The sequence below is a fragment of the Bos taurus genome, chromosome 13 (genome assembly GCF_002263795.3).
Source record: "Bos taurus isolate L1 Dominette 01449 registration number 42190680 breed Hereford chromosome 13, ARS-UCD2.0, whole genome shotgun sequence".
Taxonomy (NCBI): domain Eukaryota; kingdom Metazoa; phylum Chordata; class Mammalia; order Artiodactyla; family Bovidae; genus Bos; species Bos taurus.
The window spans coordinates 28,476,460-28,500,535 of record NC_037340.1 but is presented as its reverse complement, the minus strand read 5'-3'; the positions used below and the strand labels follow the sequence as shown (position 1 = coordinate 28,500,535).

General features: G+C 44.6%; 1 protein-coding gene across 10 annotated transcripts in view; it reads left to right on the top strand.

Moving 5' to 3' along the window:
- FRMD4A (FERM domain containing 4A) overlaps positions 1-24,076 on the top strand; it is an 849,800-nt gene that overhangs the window by 698,571 nt on the left and 127,153 nt on the right. For all 10 annotated transcript variants that reach the window (XM_059892529.1, XM_059892528.1, XM_059892530.1 and 7 more), the window contains 3 exons: positions 5,705-5,789; positions 20,595-20,651; positions 21,560-21,582. In XM_059892529.1, the coding sequence (XP_059748512.1) occupies positions 5,705-5,789; positions 20,595-20,651; positions 21,560-21,582 (165 nt within the window). The remainder of the gene's footprint in view (positions 1-5,704; positions 5,790-20,594; positions 20,652-21,559; positions 21,583-24,076) is intronic.

The following is a 24,076-nucleotide window of genomic DNA, read 5'->3' as shown; positions in this document are numbered from 1 at the left end:
TTAGGTTTTTAAAAAATATATTTATTTATTTGGCTGCTTTGGGTCTTCGTTGCAGCACGTGGGATGTTTGTTATGGCATGTGAGTTTCTCTAGTTGTCGTACACCGGCTTAGTTGCCCCAAAGCATGTGGGATCTTAGGTTTCCAACCAGGGGTCAAACCTGCATCCCCTGCCTTGGAAGGTGGATTCTTAATCACCAAACCACCAGGGAAGTTCCCATGAAGAGCCTGTTTTAGAATGTAGGCCTTATTTTTATTCAGGTACTTGGGGCCAACGGATAAGGAAATGACTAACATTGAAAAGAGAGACTGCTAGTTGATTCCCAAGAGGAGAGGGTTCCCAGCAGAGTAAAGCACGTGGGGAAGCACCAGGCTCGGCCAGGAAGCAGAGGGAGTGAGGTACCTGTGGGCAAGAGCCTTCACTGTGGTTTCTGCAGGAATAGATCAGGCGTGGTAAGCAGGCTTAGGACTGGCTAGTTTGAATAACTTCAGCAGCCTCTGGGGGTATGTGGACTCTCCCAAGTTATCCAGTTCTTGGCTCTGAGATAATTAAGGAAGGTGAATAGCAGCCTGGAGTATGAAATTCCCCTGGGGCAGGTGAGGAAAGGGGTTGTAGGCATTGGATTGCCCACAGGGTAAGCAAGACCCCGGATGTCAAGGCATCCAGACCCGTCAGTTAATACAGAATCAGGCTTGGAATCATCCACACAGACCCTCTGAATACGAGAGACATCATCCGTTTCCTTAGGTTTACCCAGAGACCTGGAATGTTTTTTGTGAACCCACTCTAACACTGACATTCCGCACTGGTAGGTAAGGAAATGCAACATCGCCATCTAGTGCCTCAAAGGAGGACCTTTGATAAAGTTCTCAGGAAAAACCAAAAGAGCAGATAAGTGTTAGTCGCTCAGGCGTGCCTGACTCTGCCACCCCATGGACTGTAGCTCGCCAGGCTTCTCTGTCCATGGGACTTCCCTGGCAAGAAACTGGAGTGGGTAGCCATTCCCTTCTCCAGGGGATCTTCCCAACCCAGGGATCAAACCCAGGTCTCCTGCATTGCAGGTGGATTCTTTACCGTCTGAGCCACCAGGAAAGCCCCAAAGAACAGAACTGGGATCTCCACTTTGAACAGACACTGTCAACCTTCCCCATTTCCCTAGAAGTTCTCTCCGAGTGTGTATTGGGCCTTGGCGTGGGATTGAGATGTCCGAGGTCTGTTTTCCTCTGGGCACTTTTGACTCACCAGCTCCCTAGCACAGATGGAAAGTTCAGGATGAATTAAATACCCAGGATTACAGAACAATAATATGACAGCCCTGGAACTCACCGGGTTTCCCAGGCTGTTTCTTGGTGATAAAGGTTAACAGGAAACTGCTTTCCAGTTTCTGTCAAAAGGAAGTGATTTTTTTTTTCCTCCACCTCAGAATATAGTTATTTCCTCCACCTTCCTGTCTCTTGTGAAGCCAGAGAACAAATACTACCTCAAAAGGCATAAAATTTGCCATCTCATTTCAGTTTCCTATTATTAGAGAGCTGGAAAGGGAATTGTAATGTTTTTGCTTAATATGCTGTTAAAGAAAAAATTGGGAGGGGGTGGGACAGAATGTCTTCACTCCTTAATTGTCAAGCATTAAAATGAATGGTATCGAGACGTAAAGCATTGTTTTGAAAATCAAGTTATTTCAGACCCAACAGCTTTAGGTTCATAATTATTACCGAACTAAGGTCACTCACTGGCAAATTCCAGAAGCCTCTGGTGTTCTCCTGGCTCTAGGATTCAAAGTCACCAGCATATCTCTGTGAACAGCTTTGTACGTTCACACTGAGAGAAGGGGTAGAGGGGCAGGGGCTGGGTGTGGAGTGTAAGGACCCCTAATCATTATAAATGGGCTGGGAAATCATTTATTTTTTTTTCTCCCTCCCACATGTCTTTGTCACTCATTTCACTGTCCAATAAGAACTCCTAACAGTGGTGTATGGAGAGGAGAACAGTTGAAAATCAGACTTTTTCACTTATAGAAACTTACATGTTATATATACAGTGGAATACTATTCAGCCATAAAAAGAACAAAATAATGCCGTTTGCAGCAATATGGATGAAACTAGAGATTATCATACTATGTGAAGTAATTCAGAAAAAGAAAGACAAGTACCATATGATAGCACTTTTGTGTGAAATCTAAGCTGTGACACAAAAGGAGCTTATCTGTGAAATAGAAACAGACTCACAAGACTGTGGTTGCCAAGGGGGAGGCAGGAAGGGAGAGGGATGGACTGGGACTTGGGGTTTGGTACCCCACCAGACTCCTCTGTCCATGGAGTTCTCCAGGCAAGAATGCTGGAGTAGGGTTTCCCTGGTGGCTCAGTGGTAAAGAATCTGCCTGCCAGTGTAGGAGGCACAGGTTTGATCCCCGATCTGGGAAGATCCCTTATGCTGCCGAGTAACTAAGCCAGTGCACCACAACTGCTGAGCCTGTGCAGAGCATAGGAGCGGCAACTACTGAGCCCATGTGGTGCAGCAACTACCGAAGCTCTCGACCCCAGAGCCCGTGCACTGGCCCAAGAGACGCCAGCGCAATGAGAAGCGTGAGTCCTGCAAACTAGAGAGTTGCGCCTGCTCTTGCAACTAGAGTAAAGCTCAGCGAAGACCCAGCACAGCCAAAAATAAAAAATATATATATATATAAAGGAATGCTGGAGTGGGTAGCCATTCCCTTCTCCAGGGGATCTTCCCAACCCAGGGATCAAACCTGGGTCTCCTGCATTATAGGTAGATTCTTCACTGTCTGAGCTACCAGGGAACCCCAGATACAAATTGTTACATTTAGAATGGATAAACAGCAAGGTCCTACCATATAGCACAGGGAACTATATTCAATATCTTGTGATAAGCCATAATGGAAAAGAATACGTTTTTTTTTTTAATAATTTATAAAGAAATAAAATTTTTAAAAATTGTACATGTTGGTGCCAGGTCCTGGATTAGTGCTGGGAATGCAGAAATGAATGAGATTGGGTCCCAGCCCTTAAGGAGTCAGCAGCCTAGTGAGATGGCATCTCAGAGAACAGGGAATCTCGGGACCAGGGGCCACACAATAAGCAGAGGGTGTCACTGGAGCCCAGGAGAGGAGATCCTCTGTGGGGACCGTCCACAGAGTCAATGAAAACATGTCATGACTGAGCAAAGCGAAAGGGAGCAGGAGTGAGCTGGGATCTGCAGCAGGATTGTTCTGAGGTGAGAGGAGTAGCTTGGACACAGGTATAGAGGCAGAATTGATTTGTAATAGGCCACCCTTGCAGGTCTCTGGGCTTCCCTGGTAGCTCAGCTGGTAAAGAATCCACCTGCAATGCAGGAGACCCCAGGTCGATTCCTGAGTTGGGAAGATCCCCTGGAGGAGGACATGGCAACCCACTCCAGTGTTCTTGCCTAGAGAGTCCCATGGACAGAGGAGCCTGGCAGGCTACAGTCCATGTGGTCGCAAAGAGTCGGGCACACTGAGCGACTAAGCACAGTACAGCAAGTCTCTCAGCTAATCTGGCTTTGCTGTCCCCCAACCCCCTGCCCCAAAGCCCCGTCCTGAGCCTTTGTCACCCTCCCCTCCGCCACCTGCCTTCCTTTCCCTTCCCTTCCATCTGTCTGCCTTCTTTCCTTCTGATTTTGCTATTCTGACTACCCATCGCCAAGAACCTTTTACAAGGGATGGAGTCTTTTAAATGACATGGCATTTAACTTGCAGTCCGTTCTCCATATGCATGGATCAGATGTAAAACCCTGATATGTACTGACTGTACTGCACCATTTTATATCAGAGACTTGAGCATCCAAGGGATATCCTTGGGGAGGGGATCCTGGAACCAATCCCCTGCCAATACAGAGAGACAACTGTTTTTGCTTTGAGAAGTAGAATTTGCTACCGCATTTCAAGTCTTTGTTATTAGGAGAGTGAAAGGGGCGCAGCTTCCCAGTTTCTCTGAGACTGCTGCAGACCCTTTACGGAGACCTTCATGACTTAAAATGCTTGATCCAAAAGCAGGAGGCAAGTGCTTTGTATTTTCAGTAGGGGAAAGGGGTAATCAGCCAGCCTGTTCATTCCCAGGCTTTGCACAAATGAAGATAGAATTGTAATTTCCAAAAATTTTGTAGACCTTTCATGATGGTAATTGTAGGATTAATATCTGTGGATTGAAAATATCTACTAATATCTGAAGTTACTCTGGAGTTACTCACAAATTTAACTGAATCTGTGTTGTATTCATCACAACAGCCTCTGTGCATATCTGTGAAATGGTCAAAGATGTTGTTTACTTAGCTGTAGACCAGAGGTTGCAAAGTGGGATGCCATGGACTTACCCTAGCCTACACAAACCTGTTGTTTGCCTTATGCAATGTTGGTGTGTTGGTTTTGCTGTTTTTATTGTTGTTTAGTCTCGAAGTCATGTCCAACTCTTTTGTAACCCCATGGACTGTAGCCCATCACCTCCTCTGTCCATAGAATTCTCCAGGCAAGAATACTGGAGTGGGTTGCCATTTCCTTCTCTAGTAGATTTTCCCAGCCCAGGGATCTGCATGCAAGCAGATTCTTTACCACTGAGCCACCAGGAAGCTCTTAATCTGCATTAGGTTCCAGTACTTGAAAGCAGCAAACATTTTAGGTGGGGAACTGCTGATGGCGTCCTGCTGTCTTTTATAGTCTGGCAAGCAGAAGCCCAGTGTGACTTGTCCTGAATCACAAAGCCCTGGGCACAGATTACTGGGCTCTTGACTTCCTCCCCGTGACTCCTTCCATCATATCTTAATGCTGTTCTGAAAGACCACAGCACTTGCTTTTTTCTCATTTCACCTTCTACCCCCTCTTGGTGCCTCCAATTTCCACAAGGCAGGTGCCCCCAGTTTCCATGAGGCAGGTACCCAGTTTCCATGAGGCCCCCCCAGGAGTTGTCACCCCTTACTCAGAACCTCCTCCCCTCCAAGGCTCTGCATGCCAATCATTTCCTTCTCCCCTGTCATCTCGGCTCCCTCAGTACAGCTGATCCTAAGACAAGTACAAGTGCCTTATCTAATTAGGGAATTGAATAAACTCCAGAATCAACTTGTAAAGACTTATTGAATGCAAACTTAAATAATTTCAGCATGTGTCAACTTGAAAAAAACCCCATAAGCTTCATCTGCATAAGAATCCAATTTTCATTTGGCTTCATGTTCATGAATATCACAGTGTTAAGAACACCGGCCCCAGCCTTCTGGATGTAGAGATGTCAAACCCTACCTTGCTGTCTTCAGATCTGTTGTAACCATTTCAAAGAAAAATAAGGTCCTTTATTCAACTAAGCAAAAGAAATTATCTTTTAAAACTCCAACTTAACAGTGATTAGGACAGAAAGTAATGTAATGGAAACAAGTGACATTGTAAAAAAAAAAAATTGGCAACAGGTAAGGAAAATAGAAGTAAATGGTCAAGTTCAAGTTTACTCCTGGAGGCTGATGGCGAACCTGGCTCCTAGCTATGGGAAGGGCTGTCAATCTTGATGGTCCTAATCCACTATAAATAAAACTTGAAAAGCACTAAGGAATTGATGACTTTTTCTTTTGTTCCTGTTGGGTTGGAAGTCCTCATCCTCCAGTCAGATTGTGTAACTCAGACAACTTGATTTTCTGCCTCATTGGTCGGTGTGTCCGTGGTTCATTGACAGTTGTTCTCTTGCAGGTTCTATATCGAGAGCATCTCATACCTGAAGGACAATGCCACCATCGAGCTTTTCTTCCTGAATGCCAAGTCCTGTATCTACAAGGTAAGAACTACTTCTTCCTGTTTCGAGTTTTCTGTTGAAATCTGAAAGTCTCCTTTGTAGCTGGGAATCCCAGCTTGCTGCCCCTGCTGCTGCTGCTGCTGCTAAGTCACTTCAGTCGTGTCTGACTCTGTGTGACCCCATAGATGGCAGCCCACCAGGCTCCCCCATCCCTGGGATTCTCCAGGCAAGAACACTGGAGTGGGTTGCCATTTCCTTCTCCAATGCGTGAAAGTGAAGTCTCTCAGTCATGTCTGACTCTTAGTGACCCCATGGACTGCAGCCCACCAGGCTCCTCCATCCATAGGATCCTCCAGGCAAGAGTGCTGGAGTGGGGTGCCATTGCCCTCTCCTATTGTGATGCTATTGATTAGTAGAAAGTGTGTTAGTCACTCAGTTGTGTCCGACTCTTTGTGACTCTATGGACTATAGCCCCCACAGGCTCCTCTGTCCAATGGATTCTCCAGGCGAGAATATTGGGGTGGGTTGCCATTCCCTTCTCTAAGGGATCTTCCTGATGCAGGGATTGAACTCTGGTCTCCTGCATTGCATCTACTACTTCTATTGATTAGTAGAAGTAATTTCTAAATTAATGGCTATAAATAAATGAGAACTCCAAGGAGCTAAAGCTGTTGTGTGTTTATAAAGTGACTCCTTCCAATCCTGTAACTGTGTTATGGCTCCTTGGAGGTGTTTCTTAACTTGATTTTAGGTGTCTCCTTAACTTGGCAACTGTGACCTAAAAGGGGAAACCCAGACTAGTGTGACAAATGCATTAGGTCTCATAAGTATAAATGAACCTATTATAACCAAATGCATGTATATTTGATCATTTTTGGATATTCTGGAAGTATCTCTCAAAAGGATGCTATTGGCACTTTGGGTGGGACAACTTTTTTCATTTATTTATTGAAGTCTAGCTGATTTAGTGGAGGAAGCCTGGCGTACTGTAGTTCGTGGGGTCGCAAAGAGTCGGACACGACTTAGTGACTGAAAAAGAACAAGAAGTTGATTTACAATGTTTTTGCTGTACAGCAAAGTGAGTCATTTATACATATATTCATTCTTTTTTTGTATTCTTTCCCACTGTGGTTTATCCTGGGATATTGAATATCATTCCCTGCACTGTTCAGTGGGGGCCTTGTTTATCCATTCTATATATAGTAGTTTGCATCTGCTAATCCCAAGCTCCCAATCCATCCCTCCCCAGCCCACCCCGACCCTCTTATCAACCATTGTTCTCTATGGCAGTGGGACATTTTTTTAACTGTGATAAAATTTACCATGGTAACCACTGATAAGTGTATGTTAACACTTAACAGGTATCACATGTTTACCTTGTTGTGCGACCACCATTACCATCTATCCACAGAACTGCTCTTCTTACTAAACTGAAACTCTGTATCCCTTAAACAATGATTCCCTATTCTCCACACCCCCAGACCTAGGCAACTTCTATTCTACTTTCTATTTCTCTGTATCTGACTATTCTGGGTCCCTCATATAAGGGGACTCCTGCAATATCTGACCTTCTGTGTCGGGTTTATTTTACTTAGTATAATCTCCTCAAAGTTCATCCATATTGTATCATGTGTCAGAATTTCCTTCCTTTTGACGGCTAATATTCCATTGTATGCATTTCCCACCTTTTGTTTATTCATCCATCCTTCAGTGTATACTTGCATGACTTTCACTTTTTGCTTGTTAGGAGTAATGGTGCTATGAACATTGTTGTTGTTCAGTCACTCAGTCGTCTCCGACTCTGCAGCCCCACAGACTGCAGCATGCCAGGCTTCCCTGTCCTTCACTATCTCCTGGAGTTTGCCCAAACTCACATCCATTGAGTCAATGATACCATCCAACCATCTCATCCTCTGTCACCCCCTTCTCCTCTTGCCCTCAATCTTTCCCAGCATCAGGGTCTTTTCCAGTAAGTCGGCTCTTCATATCAGGTGGCTAAAGTATTGGAGCTTCAGCTTCAGCAGCAGTCCTTCCAGTGAATATTCAGGGTTGATTCCCTTTAGGATTGATTGGCTGGTGTGATCTCCTTGCTGTCTAAGGGACTCAAGAGTCTTCTCCAACACCACAATTCAAAAGCATCAATTCTTCAGCCTTCTTTAAGGTTCAGCTCTCACATCCGTATGTGACTACTGGAAAAACATAGGTTTATAGGTATCTATTCATATCCCTGCTTTCAGTTGTTTGGGGTCAATACCCAGAAGTGGAATTGCTCAATCATGTGGTAATTCTGTTTTTCAGTTTTTTAGGACCTGCCTTACTGCTTTCCATAAGGACTGTATCATTTTATATTCCCACCAACAGCACATAAAGATTCCAGATTTGCACATCCTCACCAACACTTACTATTTTCTGGGTTTAAAAAAAAAAACAAAACAGCATCCTAGTGGTGTGAGACGATCTCTCCTTGTGGCTTTGATTTGCATTTCCCTGATGATTAGCGATGTTGAGCATCATTTCATGTGCTCTCTGGCCATTTGTACATCTTCTTTAGGGCCACGTCTCTTCACAGTTCTTAATTGAGTGGGACAGTCTCTTGCATCCAACTTCCCATATTCTTGTAGTGTTTCCTTTCACTGGATAACCCAAAATGCCCACAGAAAATTCCGAGGACACGCTCCATCCTGGGGTTGAGAACCGTAACTGGGGCAATGTATTTAAAGTAAAGACCCACTCTGCACCCGCCAGCAAACCTCCTTCTGTTTCATGAGCGCAGCCTTAGGCCAGCTCATCAGCGGCCAGGGAGAGGGATTGCTGACAGCTCCTCCCGTGGCACCGTGGAGGGCTTGGCACTGAGTGCTCTCTGTAAGTTATGTGGCTGAAACTTTGCACCATCTCCAAAGTGAATACTGTTCTTTATCCTAGCTTTCTCTGTGAGGCAGCTGAGACACAGGGTGGTTATGAGATTCACCAGGGTTGCATATCTCCTGAGTGGCTGACGCTGGCAGCCTGACTCAGGATCGCAGAGCTCAGCCTCCGGGCTGCACTGTGCCCTCACAGTCAAACCCTCCACAGAGAACTTCAAAGCCAGCTACACCTGTTGTGACATGGCCAATGGCTGTGTTCAAAGGAGTTCCCATCCTGCTGCCTGTACTTTTCCTGCTTAACTAAACCCAGCTTTGAGGGACTGCAGCAACCCACCACACGCTGAAGCACACACACAAGACTTGAAATGGTCTATCAGCCATCACTTTTCCTTCTAGAATGATTTCAGCACCTCACTGCACAAAATAGTTCCACCAAATGCAAGTGTTCAAAATCCTGGAGGCTATGGCAGTGATCAAATTCCATCTGTGAAAGAACCTCGCTCAGTGACGGTTGCTGAACCAGGACTTAACCTGAGCTCAAGTGCAGGGCACTCTGACTAGAATATTTGGGGATTTTGCTAAATGGCAGCACAAAGACGCTAAATGTCATTCTAGGATTTGTGGTTTTCTTTCTCTCTCTAAACCTCATTTTCTCACTATAAAGTGAAAATAATACCAGTCTTACTTACCTCATAGGTAGCAAGTGTCTGATGGTCTTTGCGTAATCCATGTGAAAGCACTTTGAAAGAAATAAGCAGTGAGGACTGTCCACAAGGGGGCAGACTTGGGCAGTAAATGCTTAGAAAGTCGCTGCCTGGGTGAGATCCCCGTTAACCTTGGCAGGTGAAAAGTTGCCCCCAGATTGTGCGTATCCAGGCCCCGGGGTTAAGGGAGCGGACGTGGTTTCTCTCAAAGTTGTTCAGTTCAGTCTAGTCACAGATGCTGAGCTGAAGGTGACGACTTCGGTGGTTCTGAATCATGATCACAGAGGTCTCTGGGATTAATGGGAAATAAAAAAGAAATCCCCAGAACTAAATATTATAGGTTCCCCAAGTGGAGGAGGTGATACATTAGGAACAAGCCACATATAGGGTCCAGGTGCCCATGGCATCAGCCTGCCTGCAGACCTGAGTGCCCCTCTAGAGCCCCTGCTCTCTCTTCTCAGCATCTGTCCTGGAGCGTAGTGAGTCCTGCCAGTAAGCCGGAGATGGCTTTTCTGGTGGTGACAAAGGAGACAGAATCATATCACAAGGCCACCTGTCTCTCATCATCAAAAATAATATTTTTATTTGCATAATTGACACGTAGAGTATATACAATTTTTCTTTTAATTTTATTAGAGTATAATTACAATGCTGTTATTTTCAGGTGTACAGCAAAATGATTCAGTTATATATATTCATTCTTTTTTAGATTCTTTTCTCATATAGGTTATCCCAGAATATTGAGTAGAGTTCCCTGTGCTATACAGTAGGTCCTTGTTGGTCATCTGTCTTATATATAGTAGTGATCGTTGTTCAGTTGCTCGGTCATGTCAGATTCTTTGTGACCCCATGGACTGCAGCATACCAAGCTTCCCCTCACTGTCTCCCAGAGTTTGCTCAAACTCATGTCCATTGAGTCGGTGATGCCATCCAACCATTTCATCCTCTGTCGCCCCCTTCTTCTCCTGCCCTCAATCTTTCCCAGCACCAGGGTCTTTTCCAATGAGTTGGCTCTTCACATAAGGTGGCCAAAGTATTGAAGCTTCAGCATCAGTCCTTCCAATGAATATTCAGGCTTTATCTCCATGCATAATGGTGTGTGTATGTTTATCCCAAGCTCCTGATTTATCCCTCCGCCACCACGTTTCCTCTTTGGTAACTATAAGTGTGTTTTCTATATCTTTAAGTCTCTTTCTGTTTTGTAAATAATTTCATTTGTTTAAACATCTCTTTCACATATATTACGTTATGTGAGACTCACGAGTGAGATGGAATCAAGTTTACTGAGGGAGGAAAGTGGTGCTGGAGACACTTAGTAACTTAGTCAAAGACAAGGAACCTGAAGTGGTGGACAGGCTTGGCACCTGTAAATATGTACAGATGGCGGAGGCTCTGGAGCAGAGTGACTGTGATTAGGGATTTGGACTTCGGGGTTCCCTTCCTACCTCTGCGTCTTAGCAACTGCAATAAATGTGGACACCTTCTGTGATGTCTCCAAACTTCATTTTCCTCTTCAGTTGAACAAGAATATTAAAAAAACCCCACCCACTAGCTTTTTGGGAAGATTAAGCCAGACAGATGTGAAGGTGGCCAGCACCCCACCAGGCACGTTACTAGCTCCCACTGAGGTAGAATTGCTCGCTTGGAATCAGATCCAAGTTCATCTTGGCTGCAGTCTTCCGTGCCGCCCGCACTGCCCTCTGGCGACTTGAGGGGCCCGAGAGCAGGGCCAGACGCATCACTGGTGGGTGATGCTGATACTGGCTGACCCAGCACCCTCCCTGTGGCTTGGGAAGCAATTCCTACAATGTACTAAAATCGAAATCTACATTGTTCAGATACAATAAGCTGTTCATTCCCACTTCCTCCAACTTATTTCATTCACTTTTTAAAAAGAAAAGATTCTTATTTTTTTTAATATTTATTTATTTATTTGGCTGGGCCAGATCTTAGTTGCAGCTTGTGGGATCTAGTTTCCTGACAAGGGATTGAACCAGGGCCTCCTACATTGGGAGCACAGACTCTTAGCCACTGGACCATCAGGGAAGTGCTTCATCCACTTTTAACACATTTATGTTTATCTAAGTAATATATGATATAGTTTAAAAGTCAAGAGGCTGTTTATGAAAAAGAGCCCACCCCCCACCACTTCCAACAATTTTTAGCTGTTTCTTCTGGTATTTGCCTCTCTCTGCTTCTAAATAACTGGAACAGGGTCTTATTCCTTGATTTATCCATTTTTGATATAGGTGAGGACTGAGGTCTCCTATGCACCCACCCGCACTTTCCCCTTCCCATTTCTCCCAGTGTGGTGATACCACAATCCTACGCAAACGTCATACCCATCCACATACCATTGTTATGACTAACCCAAGTAGCATCCTGGGGTTGCGATTCCTTTTTAGACAACCAGTTATTTTACCTAAAGGTAATAACCATTTTGCCATTACTTGCTTTAGTTTCTATGCATCCATCTTTTTTTCCCAAAAGCTCCTACAGATTTTCAAATGTCTATTTGAAAATAATAGACGTTAATTTCCATACACATTGGGTAATTCATCTGTTCCTCTCTTTGGCTGGGTTTTTTGCTGTTGCCTCTGTTGTTCTTCCTGGGACCTCCCTTTTGGAGCGCTCTGTCCTTCTGCTCCCGTCTGAACATAGCCTCATTTGCAGCCCTCAGCCCAGGATGTCCCCTTTCCTGTCCCGTCTTTCCTTCACCCCAATTCTGGAGTAGGTACTTTGCTTCCTGGGTCCCGAGTCTTCTTGTGTTTTTACACTTTTGTTTCACTGGAGAACGTCCTGCAGTAATCCAGGGAAAATGTATATGGGAAGTGAAATGTCTGGGTCCTTGCACACCTGAAAAAGTCTTTGTTTTGCCATCACATCTGATTTCATAGTTTCACTGGATGTGAAAATACAGAATACCTCTCAGTATATCACAGGTGTTGCCTCAGAGTCTTCAAGAGTTGCTCTGGGGAAGTCTGTGCCTGTACACTCTAAGTGGACTACCCCCACCATGACCTCCATGGGATCTGTTAGGATTTCCTTCTGTTTCCCTTTATCTGAAATTGCAGGATGGTGTGCCTTGAAGTAGGTCTTGGTAAACCCGCTGTGTTGTGTAGATGGACACTTTTAGTCTGAGGTTCGTATTCCTCTTCATATCTGGCGGGGTTTTTGTATTATTTCTTGTATGATGTCTCTCTGTTTCCTCTCTGCCCTCCTTCTGGAGCCCCCACTAATCAGAGGCTGGGCACGACCTCCTGCTTTGACATCTCGTTTCTCCTATTTTCCTTCTTTGTCATTTTGTTCTACTTTCTGGAAGATTTTCCTCAATGTTATCTTTAATCTCCTCTATTGACTTTTTAACCTTTACTATCATGCTTTGAATTTCTCAGACTTCCTTCATATTAACTGATTTTCTTTAGATACATATAATCCTATTATTGTCTTTGAACCAAATATCCTCTTGAAAGTGAAAGTGAAACTGAAGTAGTCTCCGACTCTTTGAGACCCCATGGACTGTAGCCTACCAGGCTCCTCTGTCCATGGGATTTTCCAGGCAATAGTACTGGAGTGGATTGCCATTTCCTTCTCCAGGAGATCTTCCCAACCCAGGGATTAACCCGGGTCTCCCGCATTGTAGACAGACGCTTTACCGTCTGAGCCACCAAGGAAGTCCCTAAATATCCTCTTATCTCTCCAGTAATGTTAATTATCATGCATGTTCTGTTTCTTTCCAGTTCTTTTTGTTTCCTGTTGATTTTTTTGGTCTCTGTCTTTTATGTGGGCTTCCCAGGAGGCGCTAGTGGTAAAGCACCCGCCTGCCAATGCAGGAGACATAAGAGACACCGGTTCGATCTCTGGGTCAGGAAAATCCCTTGGAGGAGGGCATGACAACCCAGTCCAGTATTCTTGCCTGGAGAATCCCATGGACAGAGGAGCCTGGCAGGCTACAGTCCATGAGATTGCAAAGAGTCAGACATGACTGAAGTGACAGAGCGAGCATGCACTCTGCCTTTTATGTAGGGGGCTTTCCATCCACAACTAAGAGTGAGACACTCAAAAGCTCCCATTGCCCAGGTGGAGATGGTCCCCTGTGTCTGTGTCCCTGGCAAGCTCGTTCTTTCAGCAGGAACCCCGAGTATCAGCGCTTGGGGTCTTTTCTCGTGACTCTTCATTGCCTTACTTCGCTCCTGGGATGTCAGCTCCCACTTTAGCATTTGGGGGAGGGAGTGGCCACCACTGGGGTGTAGACCTCCTTTTAATCCCTGATCGCTCTGCCCACTTCATCCCAGCTTCCTGGGTATCATCTTCTCCAGAGAACCAACTTCTGATCTCTTCAACAGCACAAAAGTGAGGAAAGATGTTTTGTTTGTTTATCTTGTCATTTTCCCCAAGCCACGAATGCCAGCTCCCGCCCTCCACTCTTCCTTCACCAGGAGGCAGAAAACATAACTACAGTGGGTCCTCTCTCACTTCTCCTTTCTTTTCAGTCCCCTTATTTTCTACCAAAAAGAGCAGGAAATAACAGTCATAATCTGTCCAAGATGCAGAATGTTAGAATCTGGTCAGCAGTGACCAGGGCTGGAAGTATTGCCTTTAAGTGGAGCAGGAGGAGGTTTAGAAAGGGGTCACTGATGCCCCACGTGGCCATTTTGCTCCAACAGCGTTTCTGTTGTTTTTCAGCTTGGTTGTGTTTCAAGTGGATGATGGAAAGGAAATTTATGGCCAAGGGATGGATAAAACTCATTCAGAAATGTGTGTCTGGTTCCTAGGAAAGCTCACATGGGAAGTGGGCCTGGGATGATGTGTTTTTCCTGGGAAGCGACACAGGAAACCAGAGCTCCTCCTGCCAGGCTTTCCATCTGGCCGTCTCTCTTCTGGGATGTGGCTTCCTCCATCAACTGGAGAGGCCCATCAGTTAGTCCGGCCAGGGAACAGTGGACTTGTCATGCTAGAGGGAGTGATGGGGTGGACGTGGACTCTAATCCCAGCACTTTCCCCACCTTCAGGATGGAATCCTGCCTGCTTGGAATTCTCCACTGGCAGAGTGAGATTGCTGTCAAAAATTAGTTGCCACAATCATTTTCAAAAGCTTTGCAAAACAACAATTTCTAGGTCATAAAATGTCAAGTGTTTTTTTCAATGTTTAGGGAGAAGGATTCCATTAGATGATAGGTCTTAAAGTTATAAGGAAATAAAGAACTCTGCAGTCCAGCTTCCAGTCATCTTCAGTGGCATACCTTCCAAGAGACAAGAAGAGAGGCTCACTTGCTGAAGGACCTTACACTGCTATTCAGTCCCTCGGAGGAGTTATCTGATCCTCAGATGACTTAAGTTGGGTGAAGTAAGGGACTGGTCAAGATGACTAGCTGCCTTGTTTGAATCTCACATTTAAACTGAAGGGGATGACCATCCACTTTTTAAATAAATCCATCTATCACATTTAAGTGCTTGATCTCAAAATGTATCTTGTCAAATATTATAACCAAAGAGGCAGGACCCCTGGTCACCATCTGAGAATGCACAGAAATATGTCTTGTTGGGTTGGAGAAAAAGTTGGCACTAGCATTTTTCTAAGTAAATTTTGATAATCAGCTTCTTTTGATGTATCACTGAACCAGACGCATGCTGCTGCTGCTAAGTCACTTCAGTCGTGTCCGACTCTGTGCAACCCCATAGATGGCAGCCCGCCAGGCTCCCCAGTCCCTGGGATTCTCCAGGCAAGAACACTGGAGTGGGTTGCCATTTCCTTCTCCAGTGCATGAAAGTGAAAAGTAAAAGTGAAATCGCTCAGTCATGTCTGACTCTTCGCGACCCCGTGGACTGAAGCCTACCAGGCAGGTGCATAATCAATGTGGAAAAAAAAAACACTTAAAATCCCTCCTTTGTGCTGGGGGTCTTGTCCAGCCTCCTGGGCTGAGATGTCCCCATTAAACTGAGAACATCACATATGATTAAAGTTTGAACAGTCATCCCTGGTCCATATTTGCTACTTGGATCTAAGTACCATCTTCTTGCTGAAATTGAAATAAGCAGTCTTTAGCTAGGATCTTCCAGGAGGTTTGCTAATGAGCAGATGATATCTCTTCTGAAGATGAGAGAAACAAAAGCCCAGAATCAAGTCCCACAGGACAAAGGAACCAATGTAAACATTCATCTCAGACTCACAGAATCCCAGTCCTTATCTCTTAGATGGATGCATGCCAGCTTGGTGTTTGTGCTCACGTGACAGAGAGAGGAAGAGAAAGAAGACAGAGAGGGCCTTCCGTCTTCAGCTCTCTAGAAACAAACACATACAGACCCATCATCTGGGCCGTGCCTGCGACCTCCACAGGAGAGATTCCTCAAGATCACGAAATGCAGTGTATGCTGCGGACACTGGGAGAAATCCCCGGGCCACCAAGTGCGAGTGCCCCAGACAAACGTGAAGTGACTCGACTGATGGAAACCTGGCAAAGGGCTCAGAAAGAGGAAGTGTGCAAGACCACATCAGTCTCATCCTGCACCCCAGCCCCTCACTGCCTGGGGGTGCCTTCCTGTAGACACTACAGGTTGTGCAATGAGACGGGGCAGGCACCGGGCACAGTGAGGCTGATGTGGGTGTGAGGACCCACTGGGATGGTAGACACGGTGGCCAATACACAGACACGTGCAGACACACACTTCCACAATGCTTCCCACCTCTTTTTTTTTTAAGTCTTATTAAAGATTCCAATAAATTCTAAAACATAAATGCAAAAAAAAAAAACACCATGAACAGAACTGTAAACAGAACAGAGATTCTGTGGAGTTCAGATGATCTGTAAAGACCAGGGAACAAAAAAAATTATAATACAGACTTGATCTTTGTGGTGTGTCTTAGAGTGTCCAAATCACCTGTACAGAGTTCCACCTCACCAGACTTAGTACAGTACTTGAAAAAGAAACTGTTCTCCTGGGAGTTCCTTGGAGGTCCAGTGGACTCCCTTGCTCCCAGTGCAGGGGCCATAGGTTTGATCCCTGGTCAGGGAACTGAGTTTCCGCAAGTCACAAGGCATGGCCAAGAAAGGGAGAAATGAAGAAAGAAAGAAAAGAAAGTGTTCTCCTTATTCTACTGATGAGAAAACTGAAACTCAATGAGGTCCAGTGATGCATTTATTCAAAGTCCCAAAGTAGAAGGTGTCTTAAAGAGGATGGCAGGAAACCATCTTCTTCAGGCGTATTGTGGGTGCAAAGAAAGATGGTTATTACAATGGGTGAAGATTTACTAGGAAATCCACTGGACAGCCCTGCAGGTTGTTTTGCTTGAACTTTGCAAAGGTCGTCCTCATGGAAATCTCCTCAACCTACCATGTGGTTGCTCATCATCTTTTCTGTTATAATTCTCTCATGAATCTTCCATGAAAGCTGGAATTTCTCTCATTCCTGACCATGGAGGAATGTTTTTTGTTAAGATTCTCAGTTGAGTCTGAAGACCACCACTAAGGTCCCCGGAGCAAGGCAATCATGACGAGTTCCTCCGGCTTTCAGGACTTTTGGAGAAGGTTCATAACACCTGCCACTTGGGGGGTCTCATGGGGCTCTTTCTTTGGAACACTCGGAGACCCTCAAAGTAGAAATCTTTCTGAGAATATTGTTAACCCTGAGACTGCTGATAATGACCTCAAGCGTCTTCCTTTAGCAACTTAATCACCTGGGATAAAACCTTGTGGAGTGGGAGAAAGTGGCACCATCTTCCCAGCCCTGTCTGAACTTACACACACCCCTGCAGAGTCACATTTTGTCTTTCCATACCATGAATCAAAAGATCAGAGAAAGCAGCATGCCTTATTCAGTAGAAAGTGAAACAGTGCTTCCCTGGTGGCTCAGGGGTAAAGAATCCCCTGCCAATACAGCAGACACAGGATTCAATCCCTGGGTTGGAAAAATCCTCTGGAGAAGGAAATGGCTACCCACTCCAGTATTCTTGGCTGGGAAATTCCATGGGCAGAGGAGCCTGGTGGGCTACAGCCCATGGGATAGTAGAGTTGGACACAATCAGATACAATTTAGCAACTAAAAATCAACACAGTAAAACAGATGTCCGAAGGACATGTGAACTCCGTGACATCACTTTCCCTCCTATCAGCATCTCCCTTTTACCAGTGAATCTCAAAAGAAAACGACTCCATGCCCTCCAGACTACCTTGGATTCCCAAGGAAGACTCTAGTTCAGCAGACAGCCCTGCTCTGCAGATCTCCCCACCCCAATGGCTCTCGGAGCCCTGGGGACACAGAGGAATGTCACACGTTCAGCCCGTGGGTGGTGCCAGATGGGAAAGCACCCGTACCCCTTCCTTGAAGGGCCTTCTGCTCCCTATCCTTCTCTGATTCATCCTCCGTCAAAGGAAAACCCAGAGCCCCAGGAAAGCACAAGGTTTTCGCATGCAGTCTGTGGTCTTCTTCAGTTAATATGCTCTGCTTGAGCAGAAACACTTGAAAAAAGCCACCTGTGTTCAAGAGAAGCCAGATAAGGAAAAGGTGGAAAGTGGAGTCGTCTCTCTAATGTTCTATGGGAAGTGGACACCTGGAAACATCTATCCACCCCTCCCCATGGGGACTCAGCTCTTGGGGTTCGAGGCACAGTGGGAAATGTGTGGTGTAGGCAGGAAGCCTAGAGCTCTGCTCCACCTCAGGGGAATTTTAAAGGTAAAAGTCACCTGGGAGGGCCAGGGATGCAAAGGGGAAGGTTTCGTCCTTTGTGAACCTTGTGTTGTAAACAGACCTCAGGGAATTGGGCAGAGGCTGCAAAGCAGGAAAGAATTTTCTTCCAGTTGGAGGATCTCTTCCCCTGGCCCCCATTCCCCATTCCTAGATTGGGTCTTATAAACACCATTTAGATCTCTGAACTGACTCCTCCGAGGACAGACAATGCTGGTTTTAAGATTTAGTTTTTTAATTTTTGGCTGTGCTGGGTCTTCGTTGCTGCGCCCAGTCTTTCTCTAGTTGCAGCAGTCGTGGGTGACTTTTTGTCGCGATGTGCAGGCTTCTTACTGTGGTGTCTTCTCTTGTGGAGCACGGGCTCTAGGGTGCGTGGGCTTCTGTAGTTGCGGCGCACGGGCTTAGCTGCTCCGTAACATGTGGAATCTTCCCGGACCAGGGATGGAACCAACGTCCCCTGCATTGATAGGCGGATTCTTAACTACTAGATTATCAGGGAAGCCTAAAGCTGTGATTCTTGAACTCAATATTAAATAGAAACAGTGAGAAGGAATACTGCAGCTCTCTTTCCCATCAGATTTTACAAAAGTGGGGGATGTCTGGGTCACCTTACTTTTCAATCCTTTTGACTCTTACTGATCACGTTCTGACTCTCAGTGTTTTTAATATCTTCACTGGGAGATGGTCGAGGACAGAGAAGGTGGAAACTCACCCCATTTAGAGTTGCTGCTGCTAAGTCGCTTCAGTTGGGTCCGGCTCTATGCGACCTCACAGATGCCAGTCCACCAGGCTCCCCCGTCCCTGGGATTCTCCAGGCCAGAACACTGGAGTGGGTTTAGAGATGCTAGTTTTCATTTACCCTGAGGACACATGCAGTTGGGAAGAAAGAATTCATATAAATTAGGTGAGTGTTTAGGTGGGCATCTTAGGTAGCTTGACTCTGAAAAATGGTACATTATGATTAATGTTGCCCCATGACTAGGGGATGGCAGTTCCCCCCAGAACTACAGAATGGACTGTGCAAAACCAAATCAATTAGAAAATGACCACCATCCACCCTCCCCACGTTTGTCCTCTCCCCAAAAGTGTGGATGTTTTCCTTTAGCAGATGAGCCAAGTAATGAACCAAAAACCATGTGCACACGTTCCGGGGCTGTTCCTGATGGTTGGTTTTGAGTTGGCCTCTCCTGGGATGTTAACTATTAGCCACTGTTGACCATCACCTGCAAGCTCAGTGTAAATGTTTGACAGAGCACACATACCGATACACCGACAAGCACACACCGGTGACTTTGGGAAGTCGATTGGTGGGAATGGAAAAGCATATAGTGCGAGTAGAAATGATCCATTGTGGAAACCCTGGACAGTGTTTCTGTTAAATCATTTGTCCACTGTTAAATGATTTACATTCAGATGGGACCTGGTAATCCCAAGACTGCAATTCCAGGCATTCCTCCACACTGCAGCACTGACAATCTGTATCAATTACAGTGGCCATAAAGCTCCTTTAGCTGGTTAAGCATAAAGAATTATTGTCCCCGATCCATCCACGTCTCTCTTGGCTTGCACTCCAAGGTGGTTTGGTAGCAAACATTATTATCCATCTTTGAAATTCCTAAACCTGAAGGAGCCTGCAGGATATCCTTCCCTCTAAAGATATAGGTGTGCTTCAGTGCATTGTTTTGAAATACAGGGGCAAGTCCTGGACCACACAAAAATCATTAGAAAATCCATGAATCAGAATTTGGTTTATAATTCAAAGAAAAAAAGTAACTTGTTTTGGTTGTGCTGGGTCTTCATTGCTGCGTGCAGGCTTGTTCTAGTTGTAGCAAGCAGGGCTCCTCTCTAGCTGTGGTGGCTTCCCTTACTGCGGAGCACCAGGTCTAGGGTGCAGGCCTCAGCAGTTGTGGCACACGGGCGTAGTTGCTCTGCAGCATGTGAGATCGTCCCAGACCAGGTATTGAACCTGTGTCCCCTGCATTGGCAGACGGATTCTTAACCACTAGACCACCATCAGGGAAGTCCTGAGAGAAACGTTTTTAAACTTTCTGCAGTGAGTGAAGAGCCCGTATTTGCTCTGACATCATGGTAGTCAACAGCTACCTTGAAGTATTTGAGTACATGAAGAAATGTGTCTCATACAACTGGGAAACTGTATTTTTAACTTTATGTAACTTTAATTTAAAGAGTCATAATTCCATCATAACCTTTTCTCTAGCAAAGTCTTACCACTGGTTCTGAAGTAGAGTTTACAAAGAAAAATGCATGTGGTGATCAAGTAACCTTAATCCATCAATTAATCAGATTGACCGATTTGTAAAAAGCTGGAGACTGATCCATTCCTTAATTTCTCATGAGGACCTAAAGATGAAGCCCTGGAAGTGACTGTGTAGACACAGGACCATTGGAGCTCTTATAAGAGCTTAGGGAATGATGTCAGGGAACGTTTGAGTCCAAGTAATTCAGAAAAGATGTTCTATGGGTGTCTGAGATTCTGGGTAACATCTCAGATAAGAAAGACCTCTCCTCTTTCGGGGGAGATCATAAAGAAATCGTTGTTAAAGTACCAAACTTATCTTACTTGGTTTTCCTTTCAGGAGCTGATTGATGTTGATAGTGAAGTAGTGTTTGAATTGGCCTCGTATATTTTACAGGTAAGTTGTTTCCCTCCATCTTTGTATTCTAGAGCCATATACAGAAGAAATAGGAATAAGACACCTCATGTATGGCAGTTGCTATAACCACTAGCTCTTTGACTCCTTATTCTTTAGCCACAAGCAGGAAAGAGCTATTAGGGAAACTACACCATAGCAATAAACAGTGTCTCCTCTATTCTCTGTTCTTGTCCAAAATTTTAAGACAGTATCTCTCTGCAAGGGAAAATTGTGTGTATAACCTGAGATTGGGAAACTGAGATCATCTGGTGACCCCCTTTTCTTCAGGTCACTGGAGAAAGCCAAGTAAAAAAAGCTAGAATTTAATTGCCAGGAGAAGCACTGTCATGAAAGATGAGGAAAATACCTTTAAGCTTGTGTGGAAAAAGAGGGATCACTGAATATTAGCCACAAGGGCAAGATCAGAAACACTGGCAGAATGAACTGAAATGATGTCATTCACTTTTTCCTTCAGCAAAGATTTATTGAGCAACTACTGTGCTTCAGGCATTTTGCTAGATTCATTACAGACTCCATGGTCCCTACCCGCAGAAGCCCACAATACAAGACAAAACAGCAAGTACCACAAGATATAGACACATAGTGCTACCCAGACACATGTCCAGGTTCAGAATCTTTACAGTGGAAAAAGTTAGATCAGAGCTTAGAAGTGGAAACTTTCCTTTTCATTATGAATTGCTTTCTTTGTATAGAACTTTCTAAAGTTTGTCTCCTATTCAGGTGGTAAATGCATGCATCCTTCCTTAATTATATTCTGGTAGCTGATAGGATGAAATAGCAGTCAGTTGGAATGATTCAGCAGAGGAGTTCATGATTCTACAGTGCATTTTAAAATCTGTAACACAAATCAGAATGAGTCACTGATGTTGAATTTTCTTCTTCTACAGGAGGCAAAGGGAGATTTTTCTAGGTGAGTTTACCTAGGTTTTTTGGCTTAAAAATGTATTCTATTGCATCTGTATGAAAAGAAACTATTCTGTTATTCTTCATAGGAGGACAGTTTATTAATATTATATATTAATGATGAAATCCAGTTCCCAACTTGTCAGTGGAAGAATTACGTCAAGCAGAGAAGATGTAGTAATAGCAGGAGAATATTCTGTACCAAACGAAAGTTACTAGGGATTTCCCTAGTGGGCCAATGGTCAAGACTACCAAGGGTGTGGGTTTGATCCCTAGTCGGGGAGCTAAGATCCAGCATGCCACATGGTATGACCAAAAACTGAAAGAAAAACAATGAAAGTTACTAAAGGGCTGCCATTAGACTTTTCTCCCCCCTCTTTTAGTTCCAACCCTGAAGAGACAAAATGCTAGCCTCTAAAAGATATCTTTCATGAAAGTGTTAAACATAAATACCCTACTTCTACTTTCCTTCCTTTTCTGGATATTACATTAGGGAGAGAACAAAAACAGACTTAACCATGGGGAAAACTGTGCCCAGCTTTAATAACTCTATAGACCTGCAAACTTCATTCTCAATCTTTCATTTCATTAAGCACGGCCCATTGACTAGCAGGGCTGTATTGCCAGTCTCTCCTGATCTTTAATGGAGTCAGATAGGGGGTGGTCGTCAACCTCCACCAACAGAGCTGTCTGCTCGAAAACAGATACCATTCCTGGGATTCTGTTTTACTAGACACTCCTGAGGGAAGTCTCCAGAACAGCCCATTCTTTAGAATTGAGGCCTAGAGACATGTATTAACCTCATGTATAAGAAAACAGCGTCGGGGCATAGGATTCTGGCCCATTGAAAGGAAATTAACAAAAGTGGTATGAAAAACATGGATCCCTACTTCTTCTCCAATGAAGAATTTGGATGTTTTCTCATGCTTTGGGAAATCTGATCTGTAAATGTAACCTAACCTACTTCACTTGGTATCTACCTCTACTTATCCAGCTTTGTCAAGTTCATGCTGACTAGGTTTTCAGGTCTTAGCTGCCTTCTCTCTACTCCCCGTGCATTTCTAAGGCTTTCTAACAAAGGCAGAGGCATATGTTCTCATTCAGATATCTCAGCAAAAGCAAAAAAATTCTTTTACAATGTAAAACAAGGGTCAGTAAGCATTTTCTGTAAAGGGCCAGACAGTGCACATGTGGGTTTTGCAGGCCACCCAGTCTCTGTTGCAATTAATCACTTTTCCCTTTCTAAGTGCAGAGCAGCCAGAGACAGTAGGTAATCAGATGAGTATGTCGGTATTCCAATAAAACTTTATTTATAAACTCAGAAATTTGAATGTCATATACATTTTCATGTACCACAAAGTAATCTTCTTTTGACTTTTTTCCCAACCTTTTAAGGTATTTTTCTTAAGATTTTTCCCCCCAACCATTCTTAGTTCACAGGCCACATAAAAACAAGCAGGGGGCTGGATCTGGCCAGTGGGTTGCAGTGGGCTGACCCCTGTTCCTAAAATATAGTCCCTTCAGCTCAATTTGATTATTTGTAGAAGGAGACCTCCAGGCCCCTTTTATTTAGGTTTCCCAAGTTCTTGCTATGAAACAGCGGTAGTCCATTTTTTTTGGATGAAGGTTTATTTATAACCTTAGCAGGAGACCTTGGACATTGTAGGTGGTCCATAACCATTGACCAAATGGGTTGAGGGAAACATTTTCAGGATTTAGAAACTGTACTTTGTTCTATTTTCATTTGTTAGTTTTTTATGTCCTTCATTGCAGTTGAGGCTCTTGATAAGTGCAGGTTCATATCTATTGAAAAAGGGCTTAGGAGTCCCACGAAAAATGGTTTAATAACCACAGATCTAATGACCTCCATCGTCTGGTCTGCTTACTCTGAAGGTACTTTTACCCCCCTTTTCTTTCACCGGCTCTGAACTCTGCTGTAAATATTATTTATTTTTGAGAGTCCCCTGACAGGATGGAATGTGAGCCAGGAACAGCATCATCTGGCCCCACAGATCCTGGGAACGTGGGGCCACAAGGGGCGACCAGCGGTGAGGGGGGCAGGCCTGGCCTCAAGTAACTCATGGCCCCCTCATGAGCTTGTGGAATGCCAGCTTGTTGGCTGCAGAGAAACAAAGGACCCTGGTTTGACTTCATTTGTCAAAATGTTCATCAAAGTTTGTTTGTAGCAGCAGCTGTCTGGGGTGAGAAATAGCTGTCACGGGAGGGGAGAGGTCAGACACCTTATCTAAAAGGTCACTTTATCTCCCAGCATAAAACTCACATCATGGAAGATAGGATTCCCTGATAAACACTGTTCTCCATAGGGGTCCACAGTTAGTATGTTTGAGTGGCCTGGAGTTTGGAACCAGAGAAGAAATTCAAAATTCCTTGTTGATATCTTCTGTCCACATCTGGGAAAATCCCCATAACACTAAAGTGGACCCCATTTGATATGAGATGTTTTAGATGTCCCCTTCTCAGAATTTAGTATTGGAGAATGG